Source organism: Myotis lucifugus, unplaced genomic scaffold (assembly GCF_000147115.1).
Source record: "Myotis lucifugus unplaced genomic scaffold, Myoluc2.0 scaffold_18, whole genome shotgun sequence".
NCBI classification, from domain to species: Eukaryota; Metazoa; Chordata; class Mammalia; order Chiroptera; family Vespertilionidae; genus Myotis; species Myotis lucifugus.
The window spans coordinates 12,198,660-12,216,286 of record NW_005871066.1 but is presented as its reverse complement, the minus strand read 5'-3'; the positions used below and the strand labels follow the sequence as shown (position 1 = coordinate 12,216,286).

At 39.0% G+C, this 17,627-nt stretch overlaps 1 protein-coding gene and 1 non-coding gene across 4 annotated transcripts in view; both read right to left on the bottom strand.

Moving 5' to 3' along the window:
* Positions 1 to 17,627, bottom strand: part of RSBN1L (round spermatid basic protein 1 like) — a 55,454-nt gene that overhangs the window by 34,450 nt on the left and 3,377 nt on the right. For 2 of the 3 annotated variants that reach the window (XM_023751107.1, XM_023751108.1), the window contains exons 2-3: positions 6,404 to 6,520; positions 1,085 to 1,123 (exon numbers count right to left, since the gene is read on the bottom strand). In XM_023751107.1, coding sequence (XP_023606875.1) covers positions 1,085 to 1,123; positions 6,404 to 6,520 — 156 coding nt within the window. The remainder of the gene's footprint in view (positions 1 to 1,084; positions 1,124 to 6,403; positions 6,521 to 17,627) is intronic. The other variant, XM_006085418.3, reaches the window with a different exon arrangement.
* Positions 16,778 to 16,884, bottom strand: LOC111825239. The gene has a single exon (XR_002828399.1). It is a non-coding gene; the product is annotated as a U6 spliceosomal RNA (small nuclear RNA).

Below are 17,627 nucleotides of genomic sequence, written 5' to 3'. Positions count from 1 at the left end.
TCAAATTTTTTCTTTCCCAGAATATTCAAATATCAATGATATTCTCTCAAAGTATTCTTTCTGATCTCTCCACGGTTTGAAAGAATTACCAAGTTCATCCTTGATTATTTTTTACTTCCTTGATACTTTGCCTTAATTTTTGTTCTAATTGCCTCATGACTGTCTCTCATCCTAATCATATTCATCCCTTGGCTTACCTGTTTTCAAGGGTTCTCAATGCCTACCAAATAAAACATAACCTGTCAAGTCTAGAAGGCAATGCACTCAAGTACCTCTTACTCTGGTCAATCTGTACTACTTACAATTTTTTATAAGACATACCTAATTCTACCTTATCTTTCTACTAATGACAAAGGCATTTCCTTTCCCTAAAATACGCTTGTCCTGCCCAATACTTACTACTGAACTCTTTATTCACCCTTAAAAACTCTGTCATTTCCTTCATTTTGCTTTCCTTCATCTCTCCAATTGGAACTGAAACTACTTCACTCCAAATTTATATTAAGTTATTCTATATTCCACATATATGAATATATGTGATACAGTCATATACAATTATTATTTTTTCTATTTATAGGATACCTGTATATAATATGTCCTTAAGGACATTCTATGAGTGAAACAAATAACTTTTATACAAATTCAGAGTGAAATGATACTTTTGTCCCCATTATGTGTCCCTCATGGCATCTAGAACACTGCTACAAATAAACATTTAATGAATCTATGAATGAAAAGATTTCTTACCAACAGACTACCTAAGGTTTATAGGTTTTCCCTTGCCTCCTTTTCAAAGTTTTCCACCATATGAATACCACTTAATCCTAACCCTGAAAACAAAAACTCTCTCAAGTTAATAGCAATTCTAAAAAGGGAAAGTTTAATGTTAATAATAAACTATCACTTCTAAAATTTCGTAAGTATTCAATGAAGACCAAATTGGTATCATCATGAAAAGCAAAAATAAAAAGGTGTCAACATTATTGATTACATAGTTTTGTAAAGTCATAAAATGCAAAGTCTTAATTCTCTAATAAATCTATATGCTACTACTTAAGAAATATATTAACAAATTCATACTTGCTTTCTTGGTATAAACTAAACATCAGATTCAGATTAATATCTTCAGAAAAAAATTAATAATGAAAAAGGAAAACAGGGAGTTAATCAAAATGAAAGATAAAAGAGGTTCATATATGTAAGCCAAATCTAAGTGAGTCAAGGAAAAAAGAGTGGTCAATTAAAAAACAGAACTTAAAAAATGTTTAAAGGCCTTAGGTATAATTAATAACTAAACTGAAAAAACATGTAAAATTGAACAAATTAAATGGCTTGTCAAAATAAGCAGAATTTCATTTAAATGAAATTTAAATGTCTCATATAATTACATATATGCCTAACACATTTTATTAAAGTTAAAATAGAAAATATCCAATCATTAGTATACATGTTACTCTGAAATAAAATAGACACAAGAGTCTATTTCCTAGTCATGAGAATGGAGGAAAAAATATTATCAAAGTCAGAAACTAAAAAATGCAAACCGCCCTAACTGGTTTGGCTCAGTGGATAGAGCATTGGCCTGCAGACTGAAAGGTCCCAGGTTCGATTCTGGTCAAGGGCATGTACCATGATTGCAGGCACAACCCCAGTAGGAGGTGTGCAGGAGGCAGTTGATTGATGTTTCTCTCATCTATGTTTCTAACTCTCTATCCTTCTCCCTTCCTCTCTGTAAAAAATCAAAAAAACATTTTTTTAAAATGCAAACCAATAAGAAATCAGTCAAGAGATTCTTATATTGAACATCCAGGAATTAAATTCCCATGACAAACTACTCTGTAAGTAGATACTAAAGTGACACAGTGTGCAGAAAAGAGTTAATATGGCATGCTTGCAAGGTTGGCCATTAGCTGGCATCTGAGAACTTGTATTTTGGGAAGGGTCTTCCCATCATTCCCTGATAAGAGTGGCTCCCTGTGCCTAAACTGTTTGTGCAACAATGCAGTTTATTTTGAATACCTCTTTTCCTCTGGGAGTCTGGAATTCTGATATACAAGCTATAGAGAGGGTAACTATGTGACCAGCCCCCAACTAAAACCCTGGACATTTAGTCTCTAATGAATTTAACATGTGTTGTCACAATTCACTGCTAGAATAATAAAGTGCATCCTGGGTGACTCCACTAGCAGAGGACTCTTGGAAACTTGCACCTGGTTTCCTCCAGACATCACCTCATGTGCCTTTTCTCTTCACTGATTTTACTTTGCATCCTCCACTAAACTAAATCATAGCCATGAGTCAACTATATGCTAGTCCCGTGTGTCCTAAATTTTTAAAGTTTTATATAGTCTCTCATTTATTTCCTGTCCTGGAACGACATACAAAATGCAATAGATGTACACCAGTGATTCCCAAAGTGGGCGCTACCGCCCCCCGGTGGGCGCTGCAGCGATCCAGGGGGGTGGATGGCCACAGGTGCATTTGGGGGCGATTAGTAACTGCTATTAAAATTTTAAAAAAATTAATTTCCAGGGGCTGAGTAATATTTTTTTCTGGAAAGGGGGCGGTAGGCCAAATAAGTTTGGGAACCACTGATGTACACGAAGGAAATTTTTAAACACTTTAAAACAAGACCATTTTGAATATCAATGTTCTTCTCTTATTTTAAAACTAGAGGCCTGGTGCACGAAATTCGTGGGGCGGGGGGGGTGTCCCCTCAGCCCAGCCAGCACCCTCTTCAATCCAGGATCCCTCAGGGGATGTCCCGGGGATCAGGCCTAAACCGGCAGTCAGACATCCCTCTCACAATCCTGGACCACTGGCTCCTAACGGCTCACCTGCCTGCTTGCCCCTAACTGCCCTCCCCCCCCGCCAGCCTGATCACCCCTAACTGCCTCTGCCAGCCTGATTGCCCCTCACTGCCCCCCTGCCAGCCGGGTCACCCCATGCAGCCTGCTGCTCGGTCGTTTGGTTGCCCCTCACTAACCCCTGTGCCGGCCTGGTTGCCCCACGCAGCATGTTTGGTCGTCTGTTCGGTTGATGGTCGCTTCGGCTTTTATATAGATAGAATTACTGTCTATGTAATTGGGACCCTCAAAATGTATAACAGTAGCCCTAACAGGTTTTGCTCAGTGGTTAGAGCATCAACCCATGGACTAAAGGGTTCCAGGCTAATCCCTGGCCCTGGTTGGGGCATGTGTGGAAGGCAACCAATCAATGTGTCTCTCTCACATTGATGTTTCTCTCTGTTTCCTCCCCCCCTTCCTCCCACTCTCTCTAAAAATCAATGAAAAAACAACAACAACAAAGTGTAACAGTGAAAGGTTGATGGGGGACCCTCCTCCCACAGGTCCATAAACACATGCATACAGTGGATCCCAGAGACACATACAAAGAGCAGCACAGAGAGCTAGAGAGAGAACCAGACACAGAGAAAAATGCAGACACATACACAGCCAGAAAGAGGCAGAGAGACAGAAAAAAACCCATACACAGAGATACAAACTGTATGCATTACGATAATATATATTTATAAATTATAAATATATATATATATTTAAAAAAAAACAACCTTTAAGAACACAAATTAACTGGCATTAATTACTGCCATTAACCTTAGTATATTTTCGTGTTAATTAAAAAAAAGATTAAATCTGATTTCATATCTAATATAGGAATCAATCTATAAATAACTATTATCATACATAAGAAAGTAGTAGTAATTAGCTTAACTATTTTCAACCTTTGGTCCTTGGAAAATGACTGCTTTTTTCACCTATTAATATTTTCACTCTTCCTGACATAATTTACCTACCTGTGACCTTTAGTACACTACCAATAACCTTGGACATTGGCTTCTTTAACCCCTATTCCACCTACTCTTCAGCAAGCTTCTTTGATATGCTATAATAAAATATATTATAATTACAACATCTATGTTCTTACCAATATAAAATAACAAAAGAATATCAATAACAAAAGAAAAGGCTGGAACACATAAGTATGCTCAGAAAAAGTAGTTGGTAGACATTAATATAAAAGACTGAGCAAAATTAAAGTTTATGATTCGAATCTATTTGTTCCTTTGAACTATTTAATAATGTTTTCAACATTTACAAGATTTCTGGATTAATAAAATTTTTTAGCATATATATATATATATATATATAAAACTGTGTATACATCTCTAGTCATATTCAACTTATTGTGGCTTTTAATGAAAATCTGGAGTAAATGAGATTATTGTAAGAGTTAGCCTCTATTTTAGATGTTCCAGTGCCATCAACAAACAATCAATGCCTGTGTGTGCCACAGCTTACAACATTAACATTATTAGGAGAAAATTATAAAGAGAAGATAAAAGTTAAAGCGCCCCCCCTGCCAAAAAAAAAAAAAAAAGGGCACACAGTTATACATAAGAGTATACTGTCCCCACCAAATCGATGCTGCTCCAGAACACCAGTAACAAAGGATACCTTTCCCTGATGAAGGCTCTCTTGGGAAATGGCCACACATACAGGGCAAATTGTTTTTGCTATATAATAACAATAACTAACACTTGGTGCTTACCATGGGACAGGTACTGTTTCCCAAAATGAATCAAGTTCTTATTCACAAGAGTTAATCTTTCATACATGTTTACAAAATTCTCATCCATTTATTAATATTAAATACCTGTGGGCCAGACACTGTCGTTGGCACTTACAACCATGTAAGGCAGTAATTACAGTATTACTTACTTCTACTTTACAGTAAATGCATTTTCCCTTTGTCACCCCAAAGGTCACCAATTCATTTCCAAATATACATCATTTTTTTCCCTTATCATCGCTAGGTTTCAGTTTAACTCAGTTAAAAATATCTCCTAAATTCTTCATCTACTTTAAACTCAAGGTTACTATCTCATATTATGGGGGGGGGGGGGGAGGGGGAAACACTTTCATTTTTAAGGTTATTTTAAATTTTGTTTGCATATGTAATCTCTAAATTCACATATTTAACATTAATTGTATGTCAGGAATCTAACATTTTACTGTATGGCAGGAATTTACATCACTGTACATTTAAATCGATAAGAAAAAATAACTGCTATTTGAATAAATCAATAGGGTAAAGTTAACATTTCCAGCATTAATCATTAGCCGCTGTACAGACAGCACTGGTGTGGTAGATTTGACTCCTGCCTCAAAGGCTTACAATCTAATTAGACAACATAGATAAAATACATGGCAAAAGAGATAGGACAAAAGGACAATGAGCATTAACTAAGTAGCCATCAAGTTAACCTCTGACATGTTTCTTCAAGGTCAACATAATTTTACAGAAAATAAAGTTCTTACAAGTAGAAAACAGAGATCAAATAAAGTGCCATCAAAGAACATCTGGAAACATGACAAAGAATGAAATGAAAATACAGAATCTAATGCTGTTTATCTGAAATAATATAAATTAACCAGTTATTTCATTGCACATGCAGAGCAATGGTCTTTTCTCCTTTATGTAGATATAAAGGCTTATCAACCCATAAATTCAACATAAAAAATTAATCAAAGTGAAAATGTTTTGCTCTGCATGTTGTCAACTTGATAGGGAAGCTAAAGAATTTGTTAGCTGTCTAGCAACCAAATGCCAATGATTCTTCTTCTTACCTTGCTGAGTGGATTTAACACTGTCCTTACTTGTATGCTACCACAAATTCTCTTGAAATAGTTCAGATTTATTCTAAATTAGCTCAGAATAAATTGTTCCCTCCAAATCCCTGACTATGATCTGATTACATCAAATATTTGTAAGATCACTTATTTCATCATCCCTATCAAGCTAAAAATAGCTTTAGCCTTTTATTTTAGATAATCTAAATATGAATGAGACTAGTAATGCAAACACAAAATTAGATAACCTATTTTTAAATAATTTAAGGAACTTAACAGTTTAATGAACCTTAACCCTTTAATACTTTTTAATGATTCACTAAATAAATATACTAAATACATATTTACTATACAGATTCAAACTCCCTACTATTAAAGTTTCATTTTCTAACCAGTTTATTCTTTTTTTTTTTAAAGTATATTTTACTGATTTTTTACAGAGAGGAAGGGAGAGGGATAGAGAGTCAGAAACATCGATGAGAGAGAAGCATCGATCAGCTGCCTCCTGCACACCCCCTACTGGGGATGTGCCTGCAACCAACGTACATGCCCCTGACCCTTGACCGGAATCAAACCCGGGACTCTTCAGTCCCCAGGCCGACACTCTATCCAGTGAGCCAAACCGGCCAGGGCCTGACCAGTTTATTCTTAGAAAAATTCAGCAACAAATAACATTTATTTTATTCACTAAGCCAGTAAGTATACTGAACAATACAATACAGTACACCTAAAATCACTGAATATAAACTTACTTTTCAGCAACATCTTTACTTCTCCATTTTCTTTCTTGATCTCATTCATTATTTTATGCTTCTTTTTTTCTCTCTCTTTTTCCTTATCTCTCTCTTTAATTTTTTCTTTGATTTTATCTGAAACACAAAAAAGGAAATGTTTTCAACTACTTTAGAATTTTTCCAATGAACTATGGTGCAATTTCTAAAATTCCCTTTCCTATACTTAACATGGACTACATAAGACACATAAGAAACTAACAAAATTTAGTATACATTTTATTCTTAAGATTATTTTTCACTTACTTCATGTCAACCACAATATTAGACTAACTTTAAATCACTTAAAATAACTGACTAACTTTAATCAATACAGTAAGCTACAATAGAAAAAGTACAAGCTTTGAAGTTGGGCATACCTAGGTTGGTAACATAACAATGGAAAAATTACTCAATCTCAGTTTCCTAATCTGTAAAATGGTAGCTGACACCTTTCTCATAGGTTACTATAACGACTAACTGAAAAAAGATATAAAATGGCTACCTAGAACCTATTATATACTACCAGATGTTAGTTCCCTTAACCTTGCACCTTTTAAAAAGGGTATGACTGATCTGGCTGGCTGGTGATATTATAGTAAAATCTATCTATATATATAAAACCCTAATATGCAAATAGATCAAACAGTAAAACAACCAAACAATCAAACAACTGGTCACTATGATGTGCGCTGACCACCGGGGGCGTTGATGCAACATGGTGGACGTCGGCCATGGCAGGATGGTGGAGCAGGTGAGTGGGGGCATCAGACCAAGGTGGGATGCCGGTCGGTCGCTGTCATTGGGGCGACCCTCTGGTGCTTACTGAAAATTCTTTGCTCCTGCGTGCCATGGTTCCTGCCCGGAGCTCACACCTGCTGCACCTGCTTGCACCTGCTTGCACCTGCTGCCGGCACCTGGCACCGGCCCTCCGCCTGATTGCTCAGCACTGTCAGTGGGTGAGTGATGGCAGCCGGCCCCAACTGCCCCCCAGGGCTTCTCCACCTCACCCTGCTCCTGAGGTGATTGGGGCTGGTAGCCGTCTCTCGCGCCCGCTGCTGTTGATGGTCCCGCTTGCACCCATTGCTGGTGCTGGAACTGCTGCTCACACCCACTGCCAGCGCCGGCCCACTTGCACCTGCTGCCGGCACCTGATGCCACTCCCCACCCCAATCGCTCAGCACCGTCAGTGGGTGTGAGTGGCGGCTGCTGGCCCCGATCACCCTTAAGGGCTTCTCCACCTCCCCCAGCTCCTGCTGACACTCACACCTGCTGACGGCACCGGCCCCGCTTGCACCCACTGCTGGCGGCAGCCCCAATTGCTCTGCGCCATCAGCAGATGCAAGCGGTGCCAGTGCTGTCAGCAGCAGCAGGAGCAGGGCTGCCGGCAGATAGGGGGCTGGGGGCCGCAGGGGGAGGTGCCAGGCGTGGGCGCGGAGGATGGGCTGAGTGAGACCCGCCTCTGTGCCCAGCGCAGCCTCATGCCCACAGTTCTTTCAAGGTGCACAAATTCGTGCACTGGGCCCCTAGTAACAGGTATAAAAACTCTAGGAATTATTGTCTATAATCTAGTAATTCATACTTTGAGTCTATAAAATTGCTAGAGGCCCAGTGCATGAATTTGTGCGCAGGTGGGGTCCCCCGGCCTGGCCGGAAATTGGGGCCAATCAGGCCTTCTCACCCAGTCCTGACTGGGGCCCATCAGGGCCGACTAGGGCCAGCCAGCCAGGGGGACGGACCACGGGAGTTTGGCTGACTGCGGGAGGTTGACTGTGGTAGGGCACTGACCACCAGGAGACAGTTCTTGCATTGAGCGCCTGCCCCTAGTGGTCAGTGCACGTGATAGCTACCAGCAGGTTGTCCGGTCGTCTGGTCATAACAGTCACTTAGGCTTTTATATAGAGAGACTTGATGTCCTATTAATTCGTATTTATTCAAGCACCTATGTACCCAGCAAAAGAGTAGAGAAGAATGTAAAAATAGTGACATAGTCCTTGTCCTCAAAAAGCATACGATTGATTACAAAGCCACAATGTAAGCACAAAAAAACCACAAGATATCCTTCAATGTAGCAGAAATTACATAGTTACTAGAAGCCCGGTGCATGAATTTGAGCACATCGAAAGGAAATTAATTAGAAGAAATATTTTAATATCGCTATTTGTACTTTCTCTGTAATAGAAATGTCAACCAAATTCACGATTAACAATGACAGATTGAAACATATGTGTGCAACTGGCGCCAGCAAGAGCTTTATATGTATTGCGCATGCGTGAGTCAACTTACCCTTTTATAGATATAGAATAAACTTGCTTAATTAGACCTGCTTTCTGATGTAGCTAAACTTTTTCCAGCCCAGTGAAGCACCCCAATTTCTCTTTCAGGTAATTGTCAGCATCATAGCAGTAATTATATCAACATGAAGCACATTATTATTGTAGATCACACAGGGAGAACAAAAGGTAAAATATTTAACTGCAGCAGTGTTTGACTATATTCTGCGCAGTGAGAAAACCTGAAGTCATTTTCAAGGTCCACCACTTCTTTTCACTCAGGTCAAGTTTTAAGCTTTCTAAATCTCTGTTTTCCTGCTAATGAAAGGAAAATAGGATTCCACCAAGTCTCCTATCTACCTACTCCAGGACTTCTGCAAGGATCAAATGAGATGAGGCACAAGAAAACACTTCACAGGCATTTGGTTAAAGTATGAAATGTTTGCACCTGGCTATAAAGCAAGTCATGTTCCTGGGCTGAAGAAACTGCAAGGAGGCTAGTCGTCCCTACAGAGAAGTAGCCAGGCGTTGCTACATGACATCATTACCCAGCACCCACAGCCACCGTTCTGGGCTATGGGCCACATTTTGCACCATGGGGTCTCTGCAGCGCAGCTGCAATGTGGTGGGGTGTCACTCCGGGGTGGTGGTGGGCCTGTGTCCCACTTGGGGGAAGCCAAGTGTTGCTTTGTGAGCGCCAGGTCCGCGGTGCCATTTCTCTGTGTGCATCATGGCAGCTCCTGCATTGAGCATCTGCCCCCTGGTGGTCAGTGCGCGTCATAACGACCGGCCAGACGGTTGACACTTAGCATATTAGCCTTTTATATATATAGATTATATATATAGATATAGATATGCATACTGCATACTTTACTTAAATCCCTCCTTACTTTCCTTTCTACACTCATTCAGGCCCAAATCACCTAATGATCAAATTACTGAATCAATATTGTCCAGTAGAAATATAATGTTTACAACACATGTAAATTTACAAGGGTGAAATTAATTTTAATCATATATTTTATTTAACCAACATATCTAAAACATTCCAAAATAAGACCAATAATAAAAAATTAATATTGTGTTAGTTTGCATTCTTTTTTCATAATAAGATTTCAAAATTCAGTGTATATTTTATACTTATAGCACATTTTAATTCAAACTAGCACCATGTTAAGTGTTCAATAGCCACATACTAGTGGCTACCAAAATCAGTAACTCAAGTGTAGACTTAAATAGGTAATTCTAAAAAAATTAAATCCAAGTATTTAATAGGCTTCTTAAAAGATACAGTCATTAATAATAACAAAAAATTCAAATTAAGATATTTTCATTTTATAAAACTAACAACGTGCTTTTCTTTTTTTAAAATATATTTTATTGATTTTTTACAGAGAGGAAGGGAGAGAGATAGTTAGAAATATCGATGAGAGAGAAACATCGATTAGGTGCCTCCTGCACGTTTCCCACTGGGGATGTGCCCGCAACCCAGGTACATGCCCTTGACCGGAATCGAACCCGGGACCTTTCAGTCCGCAGGCCGACGCTCTATCCACTGAGCCAAACCGGTTTCAGCAACAATGTGCTTTTCTTAAAGTGATAATACTGAAAACAGATGAGGGGACAGGGATTCACTGACTTAACAAATATGCACTGCTGAGTATAAGAAAAGAGTTAGGTTACAGAGGTGAACATCTGTTCACATATAACTTAAATTATAGAATACGCTGTTTTCACATTAGTTTGCTACTCTTACTTTTTGATATTTAAAGTCCTTAAAATCCTGTTATACATCCACATAATGTTATTACAAAGAGCTGGAGCTTAGACACATATATAAGTTATTATTTTTTAAATACACATTTTTAAAAACAAACTACTTACATATTTAAAATCACAAATGAGTAAGTCATCTGAAATTTCATCATTTCATTTTCCAGTTACCTCTATTAATTAACCCGAAAGTTCTATATCAGTAACTATTAAACTTTAAAGTTTACTAAAAGTATAATATACATACAGAAAGAGCCTGAGTATACAGCTACATTTTCACAAAAAAATGAATAAGCAACTCAAGACCACTCTGCACTCCCTTCTAGTCTTTTATTTTTTTTTAAATCCTTACCCAATGATATGTTTTTCAATAATTCTAGAGAAAGAGGAAAGGAGAGGGAGAGCAAGAAACATTGGATGATCCATGTGAGAAATATTGATAGGTTGCCTCCGACATGCACACCAAGCACGAAGTGAACCCGCAACCCAGGTATGTGCCCAAACAGAAATTGAGCTTGTGACTCCCTGGTGTACAAGACAATGCTCAACCACCTCAGCCATACCTACCAGGACTCTCTTCTAGTCTTAATGCAACTCCCTGAAGGTTAACCACAATCCTGACTTCTAACCACACATATTTAAAACAACTACAAAATTTTAATGGCATGTATAAAGAATATGACATACTATAAACCTACTACAATCGCAAAACACAAATATTATACAAAATGATATTATATTAGCTTCTCAGGAAACAAAACTATAATATGGCATAACCTACAGTTTTTATAGAACTTATTTATAAGTACACTTACTTGTAGACTTTTCTCAGAGCAGTTTTAGGTTCTTATAAAAATTGAACAGAAGGTACAGAGATTTCCCACATATACCTCCTGCCTTTATACCTCCCACATTTTAAAAATATTTATAACTAATATACACATTCAGAAAACAGAGTGAAAGACAATAGTTCAAATTATTAAAAGCCATTATTTTACGTGACAAAAGTTTCTAAGTTGCTGCAATAGGATCATATTAGTTTCATAACACAGGAAAAAGGGTCTTGGAATATGCCTTCAAGTTCAAATAAAGTTAAACAGTTCAATGAAAAATAAGTTGAAGGTGTGTAGTCATTATATCAAAAACATCAATAGAGGTTCTGGTCAATATGGCAGTCCAGGTAAATGCGGTACTCAGAACCTCCCGCAACCACATCAAAATTACAACAAAATCACAGAACAACCATCATTCAGAATGCCTAAAATCTAACTGAACACAAGTCCTATAACTAAGGTTATAAAAAGAAGACACAATGAGACTGGGAACAGGTTAGTCCCATACCCACATGTGGCAGTTAAACATCAGGAGGAATACTGCTGGAAGAGAAGTACCCATAACTTCTGACTGTGAAAACCAGTGGGGATTATGGCTGCGTGAGACCAAAGCTCCTTGAGACCCAGACATTACTCTTAAAGGGCCTGAGCATGGACTTATTTGAACTCACTTGCTCTGAGCTCTAGCACTGGGACAGCAGCTGGAAATGTGCCAGGGACATATGCGAAGGAACTAAATTGTCTGGCTTCAGGGCAAGGACAGAAGCCACTGTTCCTTTTCTGAGCCCTCCCCTCACAGAGCCAGCAGGGAGAGGCCATATCTGAGTCTCCATTAACCTTGCTAACACTAGTAATTCTCAAAGACCAGGCCCCACCCCAACTTGCTGGCCCTCACAAGCCATTTCCAGTGGCTTTTCCATACAAACAGCCTCTCCGGGCTCATACTTCTTTGCTAAAATCTCTCAAATAAGCAGCATCCTGCCCTCGTATCCCTCATATCTCTTACTAAGTGGCACCAGGCCTAGGCACTAGAGGAGGCCAACCTCAGTTTGCAGCTTGGCCTCTTCCAGGGAACCTCTAAGCCCAGTGCAAGTAGCAGTCATCTGGAGATCAGCTCATGTCAGGTGGCCCCAGGCAGGGCGCAGGGGGTGACTGACCTTGCACCTCCCAGGAGGTCCCAGAGCCAGTGCACCCAGTGGACAGCTTCAGACCACACTGGATTACAACCCAGCCACCTCTACAAGTGAGACATTCAAGAGGTGGACTCAGTGGGTACCAGAGCCTCAATGAAGCAAGTGCTGCTCCATGGATTCAGACCCTGCATAGCAGCTCTTGCACTGTAATCACAGCTGGTCCTTGCGGCTGATGGGTTGCCAATTCCTCCCAGTGACATGCCAACAATAATCAAGGCTCAACTACAATATTATAGTACACAACAACCCACACGGAATGTAGCTGGAGCACCCAGCTCAGGTAACCAGGGAGGCTGCACCATTGGGCCCTACAGGACAACTAATAAACAAGGCCACTCTACCAAGTACAGGAGACATATCAGCTATACCTAATACATAAAAACCAACACAGGGAAGCAGCCAAAATGAAGAGACAAAGAAGCAGGTTCCAAATGAAAGAACAAAAGAAATCTCCAGAAAAAGTACTAAATGAAATCAAGTCAAGCAAACTACCAGATACAGAGTTCAAAGCAATGATTATAAGGATGCTTAAGGAATTGAGTAAGAACTTCAACAGCATAGAAAAAGACATGAAAATCATAACAAACATCCAGTCAGAAATGAAGGATATACTAACTGAAATGAATAAATTACAGAAAATTAACAATAGAGAAAGCAGAGAATCAAGTCAGCAATTTGAAAGCTAAGGAAGCAGAAAAAAAAAATCATAACAGTAAAAAAAAAAAAAAAAGAGGATAATGTAAGGAGCCTTTAGGAAAACTTCAACCATACCAACGTTTGCTTCATGGGGGTGCTAGAAGGAGAAGACAGCAAGAAACTGAAAGACTATTTGAAAAAAACAATCACAGAAAAGTTCCCTAACCTGGTGAAGGAAATAAACATACAAGTCCAGGACGTACAGAGTCCCAAACAAGATGAAGCCAAAGAGGCCCACACTGAGACACATCAAAATTAAAATGCTAAAGGTTAAAGACAAAGAGAGAATCTTAAAAGCAGCAAGAGAAAAGCAGTTAGTTACCTAAAAAAGAACGCCTATATGGGATTGGCACAAAATATTCAAAGTGATGAAAGCAAGGACCTACAATCAAAATAACTTTATGCAGCAAAGCTATCATTTAGAATCAAAAGACAAAGAGCTTCCCAGACAAAAAAAATTGCTAAAGGAGTTAGTTCATGATCACCAAACCAGTATTAAATATTAAAGGGTCTTCTTTAAGAAAAAGAAAAGAAAAAGATAAAAAATATGAATAATAAAATGGCATTAAATACATATCTGTCAACAATTACTTTAAATGCAGATGGATTAAATGCTTCAATCAAAAGACATAAAGTGGGGGTGCCCTGGCTAGGGTGGTTCAGTTGGTTGGGCGCCTTCCTGTGCACCAAAGGGCTGCCGGTTAGATTCCCGGTCAGGGCACATGCCCAGATTGCGGGCTCAATCCCCACTTGGTGGGCAAACAGGAGGCAGCAGATTGATGTTTCACTCTCACATTAATGTTTCTCTCTCTCTCTCTCTCTCTCTCTCTCTCTCTTTCCTCCCTTCCTATATCTATCTAAAAATCAATAAATTATTCTTTAAAAAATAAGACATCAGATGAGGGAAAACGGGAGATATCTGTAAAAGTGTCAACAATAGGAAAAAAAGACATAAGGTAATTGAATTGATAAGACCCTTATATATGCAATTTACAAGAGACTCACCTCAGAGCAAAAGATATAAATAAAATGAAACTAAAGGGATAGAAAAACATATTTCATGTAAATGGGAACAAAACAAAATAAAGCTGGGGTAGCAATACTTAGATTAGATAAAAATAGATTTTAAAACAAAGAGTATAAGAAGAGGCAAAGAAGGACCCAGCAACTCCACTTGTGGGTATTTATCCAAAGAAACCCAAAACACTAAATCGGAAAGATGTTTACTGGAACACTAGAGGCCCTGTGCACAAAATTCATGCATGGGAGGGGGGTCCATCAGCCTGGCCTACACCTCTCACAGTCCGGGACCGCTGGCTTCTAACTGCTCGCCTGCCTGCCTGCTTGATCGCCCCTAATCACTCGCCTGCCTGCTTGATCGCCCCTAATTGCCTCTGCCTGCCTGCCTGATCACCCCTAACTGCTCGCCTGCCTGCCTGATCACCCCTAACTGCTTCTGCCTCGGCCCCCGCACCCAGGACCCAGACTTCCCTCCTCCGGCTGGCCACAGGCAACCGGGACCCGGGCTTCCCTCCCTCTGGCCAGCCGCAGGCACCCGGGACCCGAGCTTCCCTCCCTCTGGCTGGCTGCAGGCACCCAGGACCTGGGCCGGCTTCACCCAGGCCGGCTCCTGGGACCATGGGTGGCGCTGCCCGGGCCGGCCGCAGGCACCAGAGCGATGCCGCCCGGGCCCTGGCTTTGTCAGGAAGGACATCCAGAATGACGTCCGGAAGACATCCAGTCTATCCAGTCTAATTAGGATATTACCCTTTTATTAGTACAGGTTGTTTACAATAGCCAAGGTATGGAAGCAACCCTAAGTGTCCATGAATAGATAAATGGATAAAGAAGACGTGGTGCACATATACAACAGAATATGATTCAGCCATAAAAAAAGAAAAAAAATCTGCAACAAATGAATGGACCTAGAGCTATCTTCAACCAGTGTGCAGTGGGACATTGGTGTGCAGGGAAAGAAAGAATTTTTAAAACATGCAAAACCTGACTATTTAGTCAGGGCACAGACCTCTTTTCCCTTAGACTGCCAAATTAAAAAATGACAACAGCCAATACAACAATACCTGTCCTGTGTGAATGAATCAATATTACACCTATTTTTTGTCAGATCGGCAAAAAATATATTTTTTGATGTGCCGCAGAATTTTAGTAATTAGTTTGTGTGTGCCATAAGATGAAAAAGATTGAAAATCGCTGACCTAGAGAGAATCATGCTAAGTGAAATAAATCAGAGAAAGATAAATGCCAGATGATTTCACTTATATGTGGAATCTAAACAACAAAATAAACAAACAAGCAGAACAGAAACAAACTCACACATACAGAGAACATTTTGATGGTGGCCAGATGGGAGAGGGGTTGGGGAGATGGGTGAAAAAGGTGAAGGAATTAGAAATACAAATTGGTAGATATCGAACAGTCACAGGGATGTAAAGTCCAGCATGGGGAATATAGTCAATAATATTGTAATAACTATACATGGTATCAGATGGGCACTGCATTTATCAGAATTACCATTTAAGTTATATAAATGTCTAATCATGGGGTTGTATGCCTGAAACCAATATAATAGTGTACACTAAATGTAATTTAAAAATTAAATTTAGAAAAAGAAGCTGCAGAGCCTGGCCCATGTGGTTCAGTGGCTGAGCATCAACCCGTGAACCAGGAGGTCACGAGTTCAATTCCGACCAAGGGCACATGCCCGGGTTGCGGACTCGATCCCCAATGGGGGGTGTGCAGGAGGCAGCTGATCGATGATTCTCTCTCATCATTGATGTTTCTCTCTCCCCCTCTCTGAAATCAATAAAGAAATGTATTTTAAAAATAAAATAAAATGAAGGAATAAACCAAAAGGAAGGCATGGGATCAAGAAAAAAAGGACTCAACTAAAGTGAAAGAAATTCCCAAAATGTCAGCTAAGAGAAGTCCCAAGATGACAACTCTGCAGCAGGCCTAAAAAGAAACAATCCAGACCAAAGCTGGAAGGACAGCTACAAAAAGGATGGATAATAACTACAGGAACAAATGTAACTGGTAAGTATATCTGACAGACCTGACCATGTGGAAAATTGCACTGAGAAACATTTTATGAAGCTGTGGAGGGTACAGAAAGACTTTTCTAGACAAAACTAAGCAAATGAAAAAATGAGGCATTAAAAACAAAAGGTTACACAAGAAAATAAAATTATAATAAACTATCTCAGGAGTAACAAATATTTATTTGGTCATAATGATAAAAACTCTGAATATGAATTTACCCTAAAATTGTGGAATAACAATATTAGAAAGATGGGGAATAATCTAGTTTTTAAAAACCTTTGAACATCTATGCTAAACTTTAAAATCACTGGCATTTACATACCTCCAATTATTCCAATCTAAGAAAAGCCTCTATTTTCATTACAGTCAAATTCTATAACTACACTTTCAAGTAAAAAATTCAGTTAAAATGTTCTGGTTCTGTCTTGGGATATATCACATGGTCATTCTAAGGGGAAAAAAAGCTAATTAATGCAAAGCAAAAACTAACAAAAATTAGATGATCTATGTAAGTTCCCGCCCTCAAAAAAATATATGGAATGTATCACGAATTTGCTTATCATCCTTGCGCAGGGGCCATGCTAATCTTCTCTGTATTGTTCCAATTTTAGTATATGTGCTGCCGAAGCGAAGACTGATCTATACAGGTTTTATTGGTTACTGGAATCAGATAAGGCATTTGTTATCTAATATGTTTGTTCTGTTGTTTGTTATACTATAACTCTGAATGTTGGATACCTTTAGTACGTGTCCCACTTTTACTTCCATATTTACTGATTCAGTAAGTTATTCAGTCTTACATGGGCTGTGAACTCTTCAGCAGGTTACCTCTGTAAGCACCAAAGCCTGGTTATTTTGTTTTAAAAATCTAAAATGTTCTGCACATTTTTTATAACAAACTTAACTTTTACTTGATAACTCAGGCTATCATGCAAGATAGCTGCAGTACTATGACAGAGGCTTTGGGTGTGTAAAGCATCAATCCATATGCTAAGTGGGCCTAGACTGGTATGCTTTTATAATTCTCTTGTTTATCAGTCTTAACTCTCAAATCTACTGTCAATGATCCTTTCTGTATCTGAATTCACCCACCTTTTAATTTGTTATGAGGTTAACAAAAACAAATTATCATGCTTCTGACTCAAATAACTTGTTAGAATGGTAGCCAATGTAAAAAACTAGCAGTTCCTACTAAAGACTTGCAAAAAACAACAACTCTAATACAAATAAAGGAGCTTAATTGCTTAACGAAATTGAGAGGCTAAATCTTTTGGATTTTTGTTTTTGAAAGATCTAGTCCTTGTTTCAGTGTCTTAATACCTAACTTATGGTTCGATTCTGATTGTTCATCAGTGAGCTATGGGGATAACTGAGAGGG